General features: G+C 41.9%; 1 protein-coding gene and 1 long non-coding RNA gene across 2 annotated transcripts; one reads left to right on the top strand and one right to left on the bottom strand.

Moving 5' to 3' along the window:
* Positions 1–5,010: 5,010 nt before the first annotated feature.
* fgf19 (fibroblast growth factor 19) lies at positions 5,011–12,490 on the top strand. The gene is made up of 3 exons (XM_039793926.1): positions 5,011–5,308; positions 5,434–5,537; positions 10,195–12,490. Exons 1-3 carry the CDS (start codon positions 5,098–5,100, stop codon positions 10,513–10,515), a joined length of 636 nt encoding a protein of 211 aa, XP_039649860.1. The 5' UTR covers positions 5,011–5,097; the 3' UTR covers positions 10,516–12,490.
* Positions 12,491–17,634: 5,144 nt separating this feature from the next.
* LOC120556208 lies at positions 17,635–20,313 on the bottom strand. The gene is made up of 4 exons (XR_005638825.1): positions 20,299–20,313; positions 20,131–20,200; positions 19,917–20,032; positions 17,635–17,679 (listed from the first exon to the last, which is right to left on the bottom strand). It is a non-coding gene; the product is annotated as an uncharacterized LOC120556208 (long non-coding RNA).
* Between the last annotated feature and the right edge of the window lie 476 nt (positions 20,314–20,789).

Here is a 20,789-nt window from a genome sequence, read left to right as displayed (position 1 = left end):
ACAAATTTGAAGATTTGACTAAAATGTAACAGGGGGAATTGAGATTTAGAACCAAACTGAACCAACTGAAGCACACCTTTAAGTTTTGTACAAGGTGAAGTAAAGAACCACTTAAACTGATGTGGTGTGGATAGTAGGGGTGGGAATCACCAGAGGCCCCACAATACAATATAATCACGATACTTATGTCACGATACGATATTATTGCAATTTTAAACATATTATGATATATATTGGAATTTAATACCTCTATTTTCAACTTCAAGTTATGTCCCCAAAGGAAAACTTTGTCAACATCTGTTTTATCTAAAGAGATAAAGGTATGTTTATCTCACTTTAAAAGGTCCCATGACATGGTTCTCTTTGGATGCTTTTATATAGACCTTAGTGGTCCCCTAATACTGTATCTGAAGTCTCTTTCCTGAAATTTAGCCTTGGTACAGAATTATAGCCACTAGAGCCAGTCCCACAATGAGCTTTCCTTAGTATGTGCCATTTCTGTGTCTGTAGCTATTGAGGAGAGAGGGGGCAAGGTGGAGGGTGGGGGTGTGGCCTTGACCAACTGCCACTTTGCTCATTTGAAAGCCATGATGTCTCTCTCTCATGGGTGGGCCAAATTCTCTGGGCGGGCAAAGGAGAGAAAGGGGAGGTAACCATCGGCCCATCTCAGCTTTAATTTTCTCAAAGGCAGAGCAGGATACCCAAGGCTCGGTTTACACCTATCTGTTATGGGTTTGGTGTGTTTTGTCTTATTTTGGTAATCTGTTTTTTCTGTTTTGTATTTTTGCCCTGTTTCCTGTTTTATTTTGACGGTCTTGTTTTCTGTCTTGTCTTCTCTTGTTTTACTTCCTGTGTTTTCCCGCCCTTGTGATTGCCCTAATGTGTTTCACCTGTTTCCCATCCTTGTGTCACCTGTCTTGTGTTTCCTCGTTACCCTGTGTAATTTAGTCTTTGTCTTCCCCCTGTCCGGTGTCAGTTCATTTTGTGTCCTAGCCCTGTTTGTTTGTTCCTGTTAGTGTGTTTTGCTCTAAGCTTCTAACCTGCTGCCTTTTCTCTGCATTTTGGGTCCACCTATTCCCCCCTGCACATAACAGAATGATCTGACCACTATGGACCCAGCAGAGTCATTTGAGGAAGAACTTTGTGACCTAACATGTATGCTTATTTGCGCTGTTGGGGAGTGGAGATTTACCAAAGGTTGGGAGGCAAAGGAGGCAGTTCTTCAGTCTGCTCGCTGGAGAGTTTCCGCTCGACCCTGGCTCAGGAGCTCCCTGCCGGAGTGGATTCAGGACTTTTTGGAGACTCCAAACTGTGAGCCATCACCCCAACATGCTAGCAGGCCATCTTTTGCCAAGCCTGCTAGCAGTCAGCCACCCCTGCTGCCAGTTGGCATCCAGCCAGCGACATGGTCAGTCGGTGTTCCCGAGCTGCCCATTGTCCCTGAGTTGACCTGTGTCCCAGCACTGCCCAGTGTCCCAGCACTGCCCAGTGTCTCAGAGTTGACCTGTGTCCCAGCACTGCCCAGTGTCTCCGAGCTGTCCCGTGTTCCTGAGCTGTCCCGTGTTCCTGAGCTGTCCCATGTTCCTGAGCTGACCAGTGTTCCTGAGCTGACCAGTGTGACCAGTGTTCCTGAGCTGTCCAGTGTTCCTGAGCTGACGTGCAGCCGCCCAGAACCTCCGCTGATGTGCAGCCGCCCAGAACCTCCACTGACGTGCAGCCGCCCAGAACCTCCGCTGATGTGCAGCATCCCAGAGTCTCCGTCGACTGGCCTCCCAGAGTCTGCGTCGACCGGCCTCCCAGGGTCTGCGTCGACCGGCCTCCCAGAGTCTGCGTCGACCGACCTCCCAGAGTCTGCGTCGACCGACCTCCCAGAGTCTGCGTCGACCGACCTCCCAGAGTCTACATCGACCGCTCTCCCAGAGTCTACGTCGACCGCTCTCCCAGAGTGTTCACTTATGGGCAAACCAGTGACTTTGTCGGTTTTCTGTACCCCGGGACTTTGCTGGTCTCTGGCGCCCCAGAGACTGCCCCACTGACTCCCCTTTCTCTGCTTTGCCCGCCCAGAGAATTTGGCCCACCCATGAGAGAGAGACATCATGGCTTTCAAACAAGCGAGGTGGCAGTTGGTTCTCCTCCTCAATAGCTACAGACACAGAAATGGCACATACTAAGTAAAGCTCATTGTGGGACTGGCTCTATTGGCTGTAATTCTGCACCAAGGCTGAATTTTGGGAAAGAGACTTCAGATACAGTATTAAGGAACCACTAAGGCCTATATAAAAGCATCCAAAGAGCACCATGTCATGGGACCTTTTAACTTTAGAAATCACCAGAGGTCCAACAACACAAAAAATAGTTTTTAATGATCTATTTGTTCATGAATCTATTGAAGACATTTGGAAACCCTAAAGGCTGTTTTATGCTTCTGCGTCAAATTGACGGTGTACCCCCGCAGACCCCTCTGCGTCTACGTTGGACCCTACGCCATAGCTTGACGTGCACCTCTCAAAAAATTTAACTACACGTCGCAGCCATGCACGTCGCTTGGACGTGGCTTGGTAGCGTTGCATTTCCCCTGACTCATTTCCTGGTTCTCCTTCTCCATAAACAACATGAAATCAAGGAGAGGGTTAACTTTTCCTGCTAAAGATTTCCCACCTTGGTCAGAAAACACAAGGGAGACACTTTGTTTCTCCCACTATGACTCTAGAATCGGTACTCGCTCTGAAGCTAATTGCCATCACTCTCTCACTTCTCCCGGCTCTAACACACTCCACACACACACACGACTCGACGCACACACCAGCGCACAAGTATAAACAGGCCACTTACGTAGGCTACGGCGAAAGCTCTGCGTGGAGCTTCCGCAGAACCATAAAACGGCCTTTACACCCCTGCTTCAGTTCCCCTCTCTGTGCTGGGACCTCTGCGGTGCTATTTTTACTTTGAAACAACACTGCCATCTGTTGGAGAAAAGTAGTTACTACCAAACTAGAAACATACCCATTCTGGTCAAGGATTATTTTTAATGGATTACACAGGATCAATTTACAAATCTAAAACCCTGCAAAAAAGCTTTTTGAAATCTGAGCCTTGGGTAGCATTTTGGTGAAATGTGATGTTTGTTTTCCATTACAGTTTAACTTGTATGTAAATAAAAGGCCGTGGTGCGGAAGCACAGGCCAGAACGTGATAAGAGCGGAAAGAAGTCTGTTATTTGAGTGTGGAGTGACCCGCTCTCACAGCTCCACTTGGATTCAGACATCTGTAGACTTTACCCTATCCACAAATAAAACATGTGCTATTTGACATTGAGTACATTTGGTAGCACTTTATGTAACATAATTATGCAACGTGACCATCAATATAGGACACATGCAGTCTATAGGCATGAGCCAAGGCTGGAACTGTTCCTTCTGCCAGCCTGCACTAACTTACAACAACAAAAACAAGATTATTTGTACTACTACTATCTCTATTAATACTACTGCTACGTGAGTTATTGCTACTATTTACTAGGCATACTATATATTACTATTGCTGCAACTCGTAACTAATGTTACTCTGACATTGATCTATGACCTGATAAAGCACATTGTATGACGCTGTGTTTGAGTGAGATACTACTACTACTACTACTACGGTACAGTGGGAGAGGAAGTATTCAGACCCTTTACTCTGTAAAAGTAGCAAAACAATGTCAAAGCACATTGTATTTACATCCACTGCAAGACAAGTACTGCATTGAAAAAGTTACTGAAGTAAAAATATGTAAATATCACAAGCAAAAAGTTCAATTCAACTCAAACAACTTAATTTATCCCTAAGGGCAAATCAATTTTGCAGTCAACCAATCACATAAGAGCAGACAAGAATAAACACCATCGCACGTCGATCAATAGTAGTATTCACTCAAGCAACATGTCAGTAGCTGCTGCCATCAGCAGCATTTAAAAGAAATAGAAGTAGCTGTTGTACTATTATTGTTTGTGGAGATGTAGTAAACTTTATTTATAAAGCACATTTTAAAACCATGGTTACAATGTGCTATTCTGTGCAACATTAAGTAAAATACACAGTTAAAATGGAATATAAATATAAAAAACAACTTAATGAACTAATAAAAACAAAGGAAAAAGCAAACAAGAGGTTCAACACTCAAACAAAAGAGGTGGAGCTGATCTACAACAGTGCAACATATTTTAAAATCTCATCACATTTTGGATGTAAAATATAATATTCTAAGTAGGCCTACCTCAGATTCATAGGCTTACTGAAATACAGTCCTGAGTAAATGTACTTAGCTTAAGTCCACCACAGCACTGCTGCTTCTACTATTAACACCAACACTATGACTAATAATAATAATAATAATAGTAATAATAATACAATTCTGGTGGTAAATGTTGATGGACCTGCATTCATTATTATATACATTGTCTTAATAGTAGTGGTACAGTAGTTAGAATAGGTATCAGTCCCATGAGGCCCCTGGGGCAGCAGGTGCAGCCCCAATACAAGTCATGTTTTGCTTTGACAGTTTATGCCAAACTCCTGTGTAAAAGTGTAAAAGTGTTTGTCTCCTCACTTATTCACAAAAAAGCAACAACTATGCACATAGTTATGACCTTGACTAAATCATTAGTGTCTTCTGGAACATTCTGCATGCAAATTATTTCCTACGCGGCAAAATGAAGTTTCTGAATTTGAAATTCATGCATTCTCCCACAATACTTCCTCACCAGGATGACGTTAGTAAGAGTCACAATGTAATTCTGTTGTTATATATGTATGCCAAATTAAAAAAGGTTTCCTGCCACTTTAGAAAATGTCATGAGTCATATTTTATGAAGTACGCATAGACATGACAGGGGCTCGCGTCAGGGCTCGTCTAGGGCCAATGGAGAGCAATGATTCAGTTTGATGTCATGCAGGGGAGTGTTGTGGTCTGCTTCTGGGAACTGGATTTGGGAAAGAAGGTTATCTGCTGCTGATAAGGGCCACTTTTAAAAGACTGGGTTTGGATGAGACTAACTTACTTCACACTGCCAACTGGAGGGAGCAGCAACAGAGCCCTTACAGAGGATTTAACAAATCATGCTTCTGCTCGTTTTCACCGTATCCATTGCCAATATGTTTTTTGCTGTTGGAGTTGTTTGCATGCCCCTAACGGACCAGGGCCCCCACATCGCCCACAGCTGGGGCCAGATGGTCCGGCTCAGGCACCTGTATGCTGCCAGGCCGGGACTGCACCTACTGATCAGTGGGGATGGACAGATCCACGGCTCTGCACACCAAACTCCATACAGTAAGTCATGCATTTTAAAACACAGTCTTGCCACGCTGCAAACTGTCATGCTTGTTGGTAAATCACACTGATGACTGAGTAGGTTTGGTGGGGTTTTTCACTCTGATGAACATTTGAACTCGCAGGCCTTCTGGAGATCCGTGCAGTGGATCCAGGCTGTGTTGTCATCAGAGGAGTAGCAACCGCACAGTTTCTCTGCATAGAAGCCGATGGAAGACTGTACTCATCGGTAAGGATTTCATATGACAAGGTCCTTTTATTTCTACACCTATTGTTTATTAATCGTGAAAATTGAAGTTGCAAAAGTTATTACTCAGCGAAAATTATGAAAAGTCACATGTCAGGGAATTACTTAAATGGTAAGGTGAGGTGAATGATCATTTTGTCTAATTACCACTGCAGAGTGATGATAATTTAGCTAGATAGTACTATAATTAATAATATTATCTGATAGTAAAGTGTACAATCCTAACACAAACACTGTTTCTAAAATTTTAGTGTTGTGGTGTATGTTCAGATGTAGCATTTTACAACTGCAAACAAATTAGAATAACTTGAGTATGAGCATTATTGAGATTTTACACACATAATTTAAGTTTTAAAAAAAGAACATGAAACTAATGAATTAGTTACATAAATAAATATAGTAAAATATGGATTGATTATGAAAATAATTGAATTACTTGATATTTGATAACTGTATTAATGGCTTATCTTTAATGTGACTTTGTCATTCCTATTGTCATAGTTTTACTGGAGTTCAGTTTTATTTCATAGTGTCATTATTTACGTTAAATCTCACATTTTGACTTATTGCTTGCTATTAACTATTGTTACAATCAGTAAAAGTACAACAATAGTAATCTTTCAGAAATATTTCCACAGGCACTAATGACCTGAGGTAACCTGCTGCTTTGTATTATGTTGCTAATCAGCTTCCCTGTTCAGAAAACACTGCAAGCCAGTCATTCATTCAGAGAGACAGACGACCAGTTCATCAACCTTTGTCCAGTGTGGTGCAGGGTAGGATGTGTTTGCAAAGTGAAAACCTGAATGAAAAGACCCAGCAGCAGCAACAACCTTGGCCTCTGACTGGCTCTCTTTGGTCAAAGTAAACAACTGTCGAAGAACTTGCAGAACCGTTTACGTATGTTTTCCGATAAAAGGGGCCTTCTATCTAAAAACCACCATTCATGCAATCCTAATACAAACCATTGACATGCCATTCTAATTTATGTTTAATTTAGCTGTCTGAACTACTTTGTAAGCTGTCTGATACAAGTGAATAGAATCAGCTTCACTCATAGTTGTATTAAGCCTATGATTAACATAATAGTAAGAGTGAAGAAAAAGAAAAAGAAAAAGAAAAAATTGCCATTGCAAGATTGGCCAAATGCTCCAAACGAGCCAAATGTGGAAACCCCCTTTGACACATTTATTCAGTGACTTACAGCTTAGTGTAAAAGTAACCTTTAAGAGCAACCGTTAAATTCGTAACTCAGATTATACTCACAAATTATCACAATTAAAATATGATTCATTATTATTTATTAAACTATCCAGCATTATATTAGAGTTGAAATCTCCACCTTGACGTACATTGTGCAGATAATGCCTCTCTTTAACTAGACATTTAAAAGCAGAACTTGTACTGTGCGGTCACAGGCAGTTTTATCATATGGCATAGGTAAAGGGCCTTGTGAATTAGTTGTTTCTTAAAGTGGGTATATGTAACTTTCAGTTTGTGTTGATTCTAGCCACCCCTTTGGACAAAACCGGTAGTGGTTTTACCACACCTGCTGTCGTAAAGGTCTAGGAGTTAGTGTTACAGGGAGGTCATATAGTTGCGATGAATATTTTGCTCAGACAGAAAATCATTCATTTACAATAAGAGAATACGTTACAGATGCATCATTACATGAACTTACGGTAACTTAGCCTACTTTGGATGTATCGTGAGCTAAACTGGGTGTCACTGTCACTGTGTCACGAGCCAAAGCATTAATGTTATTTTTTAAATTTATTTTTAATTTATTTATTTAAAAAGGGACAACGCACATTAATCAACATGAGTACAGAGTCCAACTAGCCTGACAAGCCAGACCCACATCAAGATGCTGCCAATGGTGCAACTCACCAAGGACGCTTTAGACAAGTACAGGGGGACAAGGGAACAAAAAATAATAGGTCAACACAAACACTGACTAAAAGGATTAAAACCTCTGCGCTAAATGGAAGGGGGACGTAATTTAATGTCGTCTGACGTACAACCACATTGCGCATTGTAAAGTTATTTTATGAATAAAATAGACATATTACATACCTGAGGGCCGATTCAAGGTCAGTTTTGAATCATTTACAATCCCGTAACTGTCTCCATCTGTTGATAGCCCGACCAAGTGTTTCGCCCGACATCTTTCATTTTCCTTTTTAGCTTTTAGTTGTTCTTCGTTTAATTTCCTTCTTTTCTGTGATGGCCCTGCCCCAGTATCAACCATAACTACAGCAGATCACTTCTAAAATAAAATTTAAATACAATTAGGCCTATATAAAGAAATCTCCTTCTACCCTTTACCTGGTTGGATACAATAACACAGGCTTTTCCGGTGTTATGCCGAAATGTTTCTTCGCGGGAAAAATTGGATCCCAGCAAAGGCATTAATTAAATTATATAAAAATATCATTCTTTTCACTGTGAGTATGGTTTGCTGTTACAGGTCATTTATGATCATCAGATGGAAACATTTAAAAGTTACATATAGTCACTTTAAAAACATCTGTAACACTTGTGCAGCACAGTTCAATCAGGCGCAACTCGGCTGCGGCTCATCTAGAGATGTGGTGTGACCCCTTTTTTTTCGTGTAGCCGTCACACATCCAGGTAGTATTAGGCGATGTGGACCGGGTGGGTGAAGCAAGGAGCCTGACTCGGCCTGCTGGGGAAGCCGCTACAGAAAGCATAACGGCCGGAGAAATGTGCTGCAACAAAACAATGTGCTGGAGAGCCCAAAAGCCTGGGCGGTGTGTTTGTGTACAATTAATTTCATCTCATCAATTTAATTTGCATGTAAGGTAGACAGCAATCACTTTTTGTCGAATGATCATTTTTTACATTTGGGATTTTCACATTATTTGCATCTGTTATGGCTGGCGGAAGAATATAGTATTTGGGCGGAATGATTTGCTTTGCAGCAACCTGTCTGAGAATATAGTTCCCGGTTTGTTTACGGTTAGAAGATGGCTGTGTCTCATGTTACGTTGTTTTTTGTAAACACTGTGACTCTACAAATCACAACATGTAAATAGGAACATGTTGGCGTTATTTTGTCACTTTTGTCACAATTCAGAGCAGTAGAATTACTGGAACCATTCACCTGCATGTTCTGTGTTGGCCTGATGCCGCAGGCGGCGTCAGACAGCCTTACAGCACGCACTGAGATGAGAAGTCTATGTATCGACTTGTCTAACTCTGGGGGTTATGGTAAATAAGCTAAATTCCCAATAAGTCGGCGTGTTCCTTTAAAGCCTTGTTGAGTGGTTCGGACTTTCGGACCAAACACAGGAAGTTCTGGCTGGCTATCATCGTGTTATAAAAGAAGACTAGCTCCTTTTAGGCGTTGTTATGTCACGTATAGTTCTTCAGTGGGGTTGCATAACTGCAGTGTGAAACCAAAACTAACCGGATCAAATGTTACAATGTTACAAAAACCTGAATCTTGGTTTCAAGTGTGAAAAAGCCCTACGACTTATATCTGCACTCTTCCCACTTTTTATTGCAACTGCTGCACATAAGTTTCCCTCAGGATAAATCAAGTTTTATCTTATATTATGTTTTTTCGAGGGGATATATAAATAAAATTTACTTGAGCTGACATGATAAATCACATGTATTCCCGGATAGGAATAGCCAATCAGACTCAAGGATTTAACTAACTTCTGCCCTGTTGTTAAAGAGAACTTTTGCTGAACAGCAACCAATGTGACCAAAAGTATGCAAAGTGACCTAGTTATGTCTGTCATATCACAGTATCCATCCAAGGTTTGCAAACATTAGCAAACATCCAATAATGAGCACCTGGTCATATCAGACCAAGTAAGGCTGTAAAGCAGCAAAAGCCCTGTGTGAGAAATAATGTGTGATTAGTTTTTTTAAGGGTTACATAGCCTTGCTTAAATTATTAAATACAAAAACAGACAGGATTTAAAAACAATTACAGGGTAATTTTATCGGTGTGAAGTATTTAATATATTCTTATAAAACTAACTTTCTGTCATATTTGCTGAAACTGACCTTATGTTTGAGTAGAACTACATTACTAGGCAGTAATTAAAAAAAAAAAAATCCAGCTCCTCTGGCACCACCTACAGCCTGTAGTGCGATTTGCAAAAATGCACCGCTCCCTGTCCAGATCCTCCAATCAGGGCCACGGGGGGTGTCTAACTGCGTTTCAATCACTGCTCATGCACACGCATTCATTCTCCCTTGTGGGGCGAGGGGCTTAGTTTGGGCTTCAGCAGAAAGGGGGGGGGAGGGACTGAGAAGTTGTCGATGTTCAAATTCTTTGGCTAAGTCCTGGATCTTCACAATCCTGCCTACAACACCTTTTAATACGAACAACTAACATCAATCAAATATATTTATAGTGTTTAAATATATGTTTAGGGAGGAAACTTGGCTGAAATGGAAATGAAAAGAAAACTGGGGAGGAAAAGGAAAAGGAGGAAAGTCTGCTGCTGGTAGATTAGTACACCAAAGAAAACATGATCAGGGTAATTTCCATCGGGGTCATTTCCTCACAGGGAAGTGTAATTTAAAAACTTTTGAAAACTAGTATTTTATTATTTATAGAACATGACTATTTTATATGTTGTCCCATTATTTCCAGCACACCTACAGCAGAGATGACTGCACCTTCAGAGAGCAGATTTTGCCAGACGGGTACAACATCTACGTCTCTGACAGAACCAGAGCCCTGCTCAGTCTGGGAAACCACCGGCAGAGGCTGCAGGGTCGAGACAGAGGCGTACCGGCTCTGGCCCAGTTCCTCCCCAGGATCGGCACCCTGGATTACACCTCATCCCCTGGACTGGACATCCCTGATGAGCCGAGACAGAGCGCAGCCCAAACGGAAGAACCTTTGGACACGATGGACTCATTTGGAAAGCTCTCTCAGATCATTCACAGTCCCAGCTTCCACAAGCGATGAGACAGTATCTCTGAGACACCAGGAAATGGATGTGTCCTGGGGGTGTTCTACTTTGTCTGAGGCCCGAAAACGCACATTTCTCCCTGCATGTTGCAGCAACTGACTGCATGTTCAGCCAGCCTGCACCCAGAAAGGTAGCTGCGACATCCTGCCAGCACTGTCCAGTCAGACATGACTGAACAGAATATAAGTGCAGTGTCCTACAGTTGTCAGTAACAACCTTTACATTTACTGAACAAACGCCCAGAGTGTGCTCAGTCTTCCTCTCCCCAAAACAGCCTATGGCACACGGGAAGGGATGTGTTTGACCCCAGATTGGAGACGTGATCAGTAACCACAGATGAATGAAGCACCAACAGGAACTTAAAAAAGGAGCGCCTGACTCTTTAAGCCCCCTTCCTGAAACAGCCCAGTCTGCTCTGTTGGTCAGCGTTCCCGGATCTCCAGAATCTCCTCATCTGTGATACGCTGCCTCTGTACAGGCCGTTGAAGGAGGAGACTGACTGCAACAGAATTTAAAGCGAGACTTTATACCATGACAAATCAACAATAAATAAATTGTTTATTATTTATAAATAAATAATACATTTATATTATTTATAAATAAATAATAAACCAAATATTACACAACCATACATGTTTCAGCAGGAATGTGATCTGAAATTGGGTAAAATAAACAACCCCGGCTGCAAGGTTACAGCTTTCCTGGTGTAGCTACGTGTAGTGAGCAGTGGATTGTAATGGAGTATAGCAGCACTTGCTATCGTCAGAAATCGCCGATAAATACTACACAACCGGTAATGTTCCAGCAGTGAGAGAAATTAAAATTACAGCTTTTTCTGATGTTAGCATGTAGCTACATGTGGCAGGGTATATAATGAACACAGCGGTAGATGCCTGGAGTAGATGACAATATATAGAAAAGCGGCTCAGTATGACAGGATACTTGAGCGTTCAGAACAGTGGGACATCTGAGGATTTAACCTCATTATTTTAAGCTTTGGCCACGTTTAACATGAACATCAGACATTTTAACATTATAGATATGACAGAAAATACAGTAAAAGCATAATATGACTCCTTTAAGCCCCTTTCCCACTGGCCAAAAACCCCTCTAGCACACACTGACATCTGGCTTTTGTCTGCAGTGGGAAAGGTTATAATAGGCATTCATTCCCGGGACAAATGACCCTGCAGTAGTCACGGGTATTTAACGACTCCAGCTCCAATCAACAGGGATAGAAACAGGACAGAATTCCATCCGTCTCTGCCCAATCATTTCAAATTAGTGGGCACCGAGTTTGAAGAGAGACTGTATAAGTAACAGACATAGTAACATAACATAGTCCCTGGCCTCCATGCTGCTTTTTTACTATTTACTAACCCTGTTTTCCAGTGCGTTCGTGACATCAAACAGGACACACCAGAAAATAAAACAGAAAGACATACTTGTCTACTGCCAGTGGGAAAGGAGTCTAAAGGCCATTTATAGCCGGATTTAAAAAAAAACTGCATATACATGCTAAATAAAAGGGTCACACTGTTTGGTTCTAGCAAGTGTAGTGCCACATGAAGGAGCACCAAAAATGTTATCAGACATTTTGCCTATTCTGATTTGCCATCTTATATAAAGTGTGTTATAACACTAAGTGTTCATTTTTATACAACATGATTCTCAGCATAGTGCCTGTGAACTGAGAAAGAGGATTAGGATGTTGGGTAAAATGAACTGCATTTAGATAAGGACTTCTTTTCCACACCTGACAAAAAGTATTGTTTACTTGCAGTAGTATAGTTGTATTTATTTGGTTATTTAAATGTCTAGCAGTTTGAATGTGAATACTTCGTATGCTTTATTGAATTTACCATTGCATTTTCTGTATGTGATGATATTTCCTGTTGTAAATGTAAAGCAACGGTTTGCATTGTTTGATTAGATAGATTTGGAATACAGCCTTTATAATAAAGCATTCTAAGCAGACATTGTATGATTAATGCTTGTCACATTAATAAATAAACGGGGTCACGTGAGGAAATGCCAGGAGGTCGCTGCTAAATATCGAGCTCTGCATCGCTTTGCTACCTTTATCCTTTCAAAGATTCGTAACCAGGGACATTTATGCTCAGCTTGGAGGAGAAACATAGAGGAACCCAAGAATGTAAAAAAAAAAAAAAAAGTCATCGGCATGTGGGGATATTAAAAAACATCGTCACAAGGACCAAATGCCATTCAAGACCAAGATGGCAGATGTACGTTTGGAGCTAGCAAGCAGCAGTCTCATAAGATAGTGACACATTGGTAACATCTATGCAGCACTAACGAAGATCTCCAGCGATGTGGAAGGCCTGGCAGAAATTTGCCGCACTACTGCTTCGGTGGGGACAAAACTTTCCACCTTCAATAGCCAGAATAGATGAGGTCGAGAAACAGCCAAGAAAGAATTGCAAGCTAATCCATCAGCTAGCAAGAAAGATGCTCTGCAAGAAAATGACATGGACAATCATTCGTTACCCAATAATGTTCATTTTAGAGGCAAAGAAAGAGGAGATTTTTTAGAGGAGACAGACCCAGACTGGCAAAGTTTTTAAGATCCTTAGATAGGGACCTGGTGCTATGTGTGGTGAGAAACAAGGGCAAGCTGACTTGGCGAAATAATAACAAACACGGTCTCACGGCAGTTCGTGAAATGGTCACATTATTCTTAATCTATTGATACATGTTCACGGGGACGTTTTTGTCGTTTTTTTCGTGGTGGCCAGCACGAAATGGTCTATACGGAGATTAACAGGGAAAGCAAACGCCACACCCCGGGGGAGGACGCCTCACACGGCGGGAGACGGCCGCAGCTGACGCGCGACAATAACGGGATGGCGGAGGTTGGGTTTAGGAAAAAAACAACGGGGAAAGGACGCCTCACATCCCAGGAAACGGCCGCAGGGGAGGACGCCTCACACGCCGGGACACGGCCGCGGGTGACGCGCGACAATAACGGGAACAACGGGGAAAGGACACCTCACACGCCAGGAACAATAACGGGACGGTTAACGGGGAAACAAAACGCCACACGCGGGACGCGATCCCCGGTCTCCGGGGGGGGGAAGTCCGGAATTGTTTGACCACCCCAACCAACCTCCTTACGCGGATTTTCGGCATTTCATACTACTCACTACCGTAGTCGTGCTGTGACCACTACATATGCTTCCCATTTAAATACATTAGTTTACATTTTCGTGCTGGCCACCACGAAAAAAAATGACAAAAACGCCCCCGTGAACACGTATCAATAGATTACATAACGTGACCATTTCACAAACTGCCATGAGACTGGGTTGGACATTTTTCTGTAGCAGAGCTTGGGAGGCAGAACGGGTGGATCAGGTACAGATTAAGGGCCATCAGATTTCCGCAGGTCACGTGACCAACCAGGTCAAATTTCGGTTCAACTTAATGTGTCGACTGAAATATTTTCCCTCTGTTGCTCTGAAATGGATGTAAAAATATTACACTATCTCTGTAGTCTACCGGTAGCTAGCTACCATCAATGTAGGCTACTTTTAAAATGCCATATTTTCCCTTTGGGCTCACCAAAACGGACGTAAAAGCATATTAACTATTCACTGCATGTGATCGCTAGTAAACATATTACTTACAAGAATCGGTTTAGGAATCGGAATCACTTTAAAAGTACCGGTTAGGCATCGGAATCGTAAAAATCCAAACGATACCCAACCCTAGTCTTGAATAAATCTTGTTGCCTCATTTTTCAAGATTGGTGACCCGGTTCTTTCTCTCTTCTCCCTCGTATTTTGTATACTCCTCAGCATGTCTAGTTGAGTAATGACGTCTGATGTTATATTCCTTGTACACCGCAACTTTCTCTGTGCATATGAGACATGTAGGGGTGCCCCTGTGCTCAACAAAAAATTTATTCCGTCTCCCACTTTCTCTGAAATTGCCTGTGCTAGTCACCAACCCTTCTCTTCACGGTACATTTTGAGAGAGACATGACTGGAACTGAGTGATGGCATATATTTTCCGTCACTCCGGAACACGTTTCAACCAATTTGACTAACATTGATACTTCCCCAGGTACTTTGCGGTTGGTTAGCTTGACAACCGTTGACAACAAATGCTGATGTCAGGAGAGTTATAGTAGCCCATAAGTGACAAACGCAGTGACAAAAATGTGCGTTTCAGAATAACACGCGGGCCGCAATAACACTAAACTTTGATGTCAAGTAGGGGGCCACAAAATATCATCCCGCGGGCCTCAATTGGCCCCCGGGCTGCGAGTTTGAGACCCATGATCTATATTAATAATACCTTCCAAAACGGCAGGCATTACGGCACTCTGGGACAGCTTCGATATACCAGACATATATCATAAGATTTAACAGAACTATGTATTATAGGCTATCCAAACAAGCCTTAGTGATAAAGTTGAAGATTATATAATATTTATATAAAACACTTAAATGTTGGTTGCCCCCAGAGTGGCGAGGACCTGTATTTGGACTGGGATGGACCAAGATGGCACGGTTCTGGCGCATTGCCCTCTCTCCTGGACCCAATTCAGTACATAGATCCAAGAGCACAGCTTTAGGGAATTTAAATCGGCAGCTAGTCATCGTCATGATCCCTGAAGCCTCTTTTTCTCCTGATTCTTCCATTGGCGTAGTCCTCCTGCAGGGCCAGCAGTGCCATCATGCAGCATTACGCACAGGTTCACTGCAGTATTTATATGTTTACAACATATTGTGATTGTTAACACCTTGCCAAAATCACAGCATCAACTAGTGGTATCCCCATACAATTTGAAGATGAAAGTCAAATAGGCAAACACACTTTGCTTCATGCAGGTTTTGTCACGAACAGTATTAAAGTTAGGACCGATAAAGAGGACATTAAACGTAACGATTGCGCTAGAGCTTAAGGGCTCTATTTCAAGACTTTGACATTTGATGATATATGCACAGTATTAAAGACAGATATTTAGTTATTTACACTGTGTTCTGCAGTTATCTAATGGTAGGGTATTTGATGCTATGCTGTATTCCATGCAGTCGGGCGATCTCCTCCTCTTGCGCTCCGTAGCAGACAACGTGACGGTGAGACAGCGCCGATTAAATATTAAGAACACATTTTTGTTAAAGATTTGAGTTGGATTTTACAAGGTGTTTATGGAACAAGTATCAGCGCAAAATTCTGCTGTAGAAATGTTTTTCTCAAAGAAAGCCAAATCAGGTTACCAAAAAGAAAGGAAAGACAGGCGAAGGAGAGAAAACAAAATGAGGTGAGACAATTGGTAACTGACTTCTTTTCAAAGAAAGGTGAGCACAAACTAGAAAACGAAATCCACGGTGCTAAACTGCTTGAATATCTCCACGACCGTTAGTACTAAAAACGGACTGAGACAACCCATTGAAAGAGCAGAACATACACTTTCAAATGATAATTTGGTTTACCTCAGATTACATATCTGAGGTAAAGGCTAAATATATTGTATATTGACTTGACTTGAGCAAGATGGGCTGCAGAGCTGGCGCTCAGGTCAAGACGAGGCGAACTTCCTGGACGGGGGTTCTCTGGCCTTGTCGCGGAGAATGGTCCCGGTGGTTGCGGCCGGTTTCCCTCCAGGATGCGGGTGGAATTACTCCCCAGCCGCAGTACCCGCGGATGTTTCTGCCCATTGGACGGGTGCCTCTTCGGACCCAGTGATGTGCTGGTGGGAACGTGGACCTGCCACTACAGATGGTTGCTGTGCTGTCTGACCAGAGACTGACCGCTCGCCGCAGCTGGAGATCACGTGACCGCGTCAGCTGTTTACGGTCCGTTCCGTCACAATCAGCTGTTGAGGATGCCGGTCTGCCATCATCATTACGGTTTGCCTTGCTCAATGCTCGTTCCATTTCTAACAAAACTTTTATTCTCAACAAGCTTTTTACCAGTGAGAATATGGATTTTATGTTCCTTACAGAAACGTGGCAAAGGGAAAATGAGTTTGTTCACTTAAATGAGCTCTGTCCTGTTGGCTGCTCTGTTACTGGGACGCCCCGCATGGCACGCCGCGGGGTTGCTGCTGTGCATCGTGACAGATTCATAGTCATAAACTCCGAAAGTTTTTCCTCTTTTGAATCACAGATGCTCAAAGTAGGTTCTTTTAACACTTTTTACAGTGTGTTGATTTACCACCGTCCTGGCCCGGCAAGCGTCTTTCTTACTGATTTTACTGACTTCCTATCGTCTATCATCAAACTGGAAAAGGTCTTAATTATTGGAGACTTTAATCTGCATATTGATGATTCTACATGTAACACAGCTGCTGATCTCCTTTCTATCACAGACTCTTTTAATTTTACTCAAAATGTTACTGGACCTACACACATAAAGGGTCACACCCTGGACCTTGTCTTCTCTCTTGGTCTAGATATAGCAAATGCAAAGGATTTTACAGTTTTGGTCCTATTGAACCTTTCTTCTGCATTTGACACTTTCGATCATAACGTTATGATAAATAGACTTCGTGATCTGGTTGGGATGTCTGGATCAGTTTTAAAATGGTTCTCATCCTACCTTTCTGGTAGAAGTTTTAGTGTTTATGTGAATCAGATATTGTCTGAAACTGCAGAGTTGTCGTGTGGGGTACCTCAGGGTTCTGTCTTGGGACCTATTCTGTTCCTCTTGTACATATTTCCTTTAAGACAGATAATTAGTCAATATATATATATATATATATATATATATATATAAAAATGGTAGAACATTTAACATATATTAACAATAAATAGATCCCTCCGAAACTATGCACACAAAAAACAAGCCCTGTCCATGTAAACCCTGCCCATGTAAACCCTGCCAGGCCAGACCATGGATGTAATAAGAGAAGGGCCAGAGAGAGCCCTGTGTCTTAATTGACAATTTAGTCAAGGTAAACTAATAAAAAGGCTACTATAGACACAGCGACATCTAGTGGATACATTTTTCAACATATAGCGACTGAAAATGTGCGCCACCAAACAGTTGAGCAAAACATTAAAAGGGTTTTATGATGAACTGTGAAAAACAAAGGGCATTTTCATTGTTTCAGCAGAATAGTTGTGTCAGGGTTTAGTCAGATCAGGTCAAGAAGATATCTCACAGCATGGCTGAGGATCTGGGATTACCTGGGGAAACAGATTAGCAGAGTTGTAAACAGTGTAGTAAAATTATTGGTTCACGGTCTAATAAATGAGGATTTACATTTAAGGGGCACTTACTAAAAAAATAAAATAAAAAGTGTAACTAGATGAGCCAGATTAAAATGCATACAGTAATCACACCTTGTGTCAATATGAATAATAAAAGCATACCATTAGGGCTCAGCAGTAACTTGAAGTGGTTATCCAACTTGGTATCAGCTTGTAGTTGCTGAAACTGAAAATAAGGTTGATATTTTTAGCCAATTTATGTCATGAGTAATTAATACACTAAACAAAAGAAGAGAAAAAAAGCTTTATTACAGTGAACAATTATGTTTGTTTTATTTGACAATTTAAAGAATTTGAATCTCAAGTGTTGAAAAACTATAAAGTTGGAAGCATTACTACTACAATCCATGCAGTCATATTTTTCTGGTTTTCCCTTATCTTTTCCATTACAATATATTAGATGAAGAGGCATACACCCCAAATACAAATGATAATACGCCAACAGAGGTTAGAGTTCTCCGCTCAACCACAACAGAGGTTCCGGGTCATCTAAAAAGAGCACCACATCTCCTTCCAAGGCACTTCCATTTCACCCAAAAATATAACCGGAAGAGGGCAAAGGAGAATCTTCAAAAATGTGAAACACTGACAGCTGGTAAGCTGCTTCTTGCAGCAGAGTCACGCAGGGATGAAAATCTGCTATTACAAATACGTGGAATGGACCTTGTTGCCTCAGAAGCAATGTATCATTTCAGGTGCTACAGAAACTACACTGTATTTCAGTACAAAACAGATGAACATGACTGCACAGGAAACAGCCAGTTTCAGACTGGATACAAGCATTTCTGTACAACAGTGGTGGAGGAGAGTTTGCTAAGAAAGCGGAAGGTGCTTAAGCTATCAAAGTTGAATGCACTGTTCAAGAAAAGTGTCCATGAAACAGAAGGAATTGACACCTCCTCTTACAAATCTGGTTCCCTGAAAGTGAGACTAAAAAAGTAATATCCTTTTCTAAAGTTTCAAAAACTATCAAGGCATGACTTTGTCTATGTTGAGGATTTGACACCACACAAAATGGTCCAAGATGAAGTTGCCACAGCTGGATCATCTTTTTCATCAGCATCTTCATCCTAATCATCAGATGAAGACAACACAAGAAAAATTGAAACAGATGACACAAATGAGAACCACCTCTTGTTCCATGCAGCCATGACACTGAAAGATGCCATAGTTGAAAAGTGTAAGACAACACCCAAACTCACATGGCCACCAACAGCACAGCAACTTACGATGTCAGCTGCATCAAATCTGGTCCCAGATAAGCTATTCAATTTCATTGCATGGACTACAGCCATGACAACAGATCCCTCTACTGACAATGAAAGAGTGAATGTTAGTGAAGAGGAGGCTGAGAAGATTGTGTCAATTGGCCAGGATGTTATTAAGCTAACAATGAAAGGGAGATGGCTTATGCCCAAACACTGTGCATTAGCCATGGCTGTCAGACACATGACAGGATCAGCTCAGCTGATAGGCTTATTGAATGGTCTTGGGCACTGTTCCTCTAACTCACAGGTACTTGAACATGACACAGCTTTAGCACAGCTACAAATACTACGAGATGACACTTACATCCCCAAAAACATGCAAGTACAGTTGCAAGCAACTCTAGTTTGGGACAATAATGATTTTGGGGAGGAAACGTTATCTGGTAAGGGGACTACACACAATACAAATGGCATAATAATTAAAAAAATTATTCCATGTAATGAACCTACCCCTGACCATCAGTGTTTACAGAAAACAAGAAAGAGGTCTCTTGATCCGCCCCCTACTAACCTTGAGACATACATCAGAGGGAAGAGAACAGGCCCAGAACATTTTGGAAAAGAAGTGGAACTAAATCGAGACACCCACATCCTTACCAGGAAATCAGCACAGAAATTAGATGGTGCCTACTTCCTGATGAAGACTGTAGTCCATGGCAAAGTCCTTCCTTACTGGACTGGTTTTAACACAGTGATCCATGGAGATCCAATTCCACCACCAACCAACATAGGTTACCTTCCAGTGATTGATGCAAGTCCTACAGAATTGGGAACTGTAAAAACCATCCTTAAAAGATCAACAGAAATTGCAGACAGACTCCAACTTCAGGAGATAGTTCTAGTCTTTGACCAAACCATCTATGAAACATACAAGGAAAGACTTACAATTAGAATGGGGGAGTTTCACACATGTATGGCTTTCCTGTCCTGTATTGGCAAGCGATTTGGAGATGCTGGCTTACAAGACATTCTGATTGAGGCTGATGTTATTGCTGCTGGGTCTGTTGGAGGAGTTATAACAGGTCACCAATATAACAGAAGCATCCGAAGCCACAAGTTGATGTGTGAGGCACTACACAGGTTACGCTGGCAAGCCTACCTTGAAACCCTTTCTCAAGACTGCCGTGAAGCTGCTTTAAAAGTTGCTGCTGACCTCCAAAATGCCTTTCCTGAAGAAATATGTCAAGAAATTAGTGACTCACAGGTGTTCAACACAATCCTTGAAGGCTATGAAAAATTCAACAAACAACAAGAAAGCAAGACATACCAATTTTGGAGTTCCTACATTGAAATGGTAGAGGATCTGCTATCATTCGTCAGGGCCACACGAGAGGCAAACTGGGGTATGCATCTTTCCAGCATCCGGTGCATGCTGCCGTGGTTCTTTTCCTACGACAGAATCAATTACAGTAGATACCTATCAGCATACTGGCAGGAGATGAACATTCTAAAGGAAACTCATCCAAGAATCTACACACAGGTACAATCAGGTGACTTTGTGGCACAGAGGCAGCAGGCATATGCCTTTACAGGCACTGCATGTGACCAGGTAATAGAACAGACAGCAAACAGGGACTCAAAGACCAAAGGTGGGCTTACAGGTTTTTCGTTGAACAAAGGTGCAGTCCACAAGTGGACACTGACACAGCACGAGAGAGCAGCCATCACAATGGAGGTCAAGGACATGGCTGGTCAGAACATGTCAACGAGACAGAGAACAGAATTGGATGAGAAAAGAAAGGAACAGGATGAAAAAGA

Source organism: Perca fluviatilis, chromosome 3 (assembly GCF_010015445.1).
Source record: "Perca fluviatilis chromosome 3, GENO_Pfluv_1.0, whole genome shotgun sequence".
In the NCBI taxonomy this organism is placed as follows: domain Eukaryota; kingdom Metazoa; phylum Chordata; class Actinopteri; order Perciformes; family Percidae; genus Perca; species Perca fluviatilis.
This window is presented reverse-complemented; position numbering and strand designations above follow the sequence as displayed.

What these genes read in the sequence shown, in the direction of transcription:
- fgf19 (XM_039793926.1), top strand. Translation starts at nt 5,098, where the DNA reads ATGCTTCTGCTCGTTTTCACCGTATCCATTGCCAATATGTTTTTTGCT. An exon ending in TGCACACCAAACTCCATACA is followed by an intron (nt 5,309 to 5,433) that starts GTAAGTCATGCA and finishes TTGAACTCGCAG; the next exon opens with GCCTTCTGGAGATCCGTGCA. An exon ending in ATGGAAGACTGTACTCATCG is followed by an intron (nt 5,538 to 10,194) that starts GTAAGGATTTCA and finishes CATTATTTCCAG; the next exon opens with CACACCTACAGCAGAGATGA.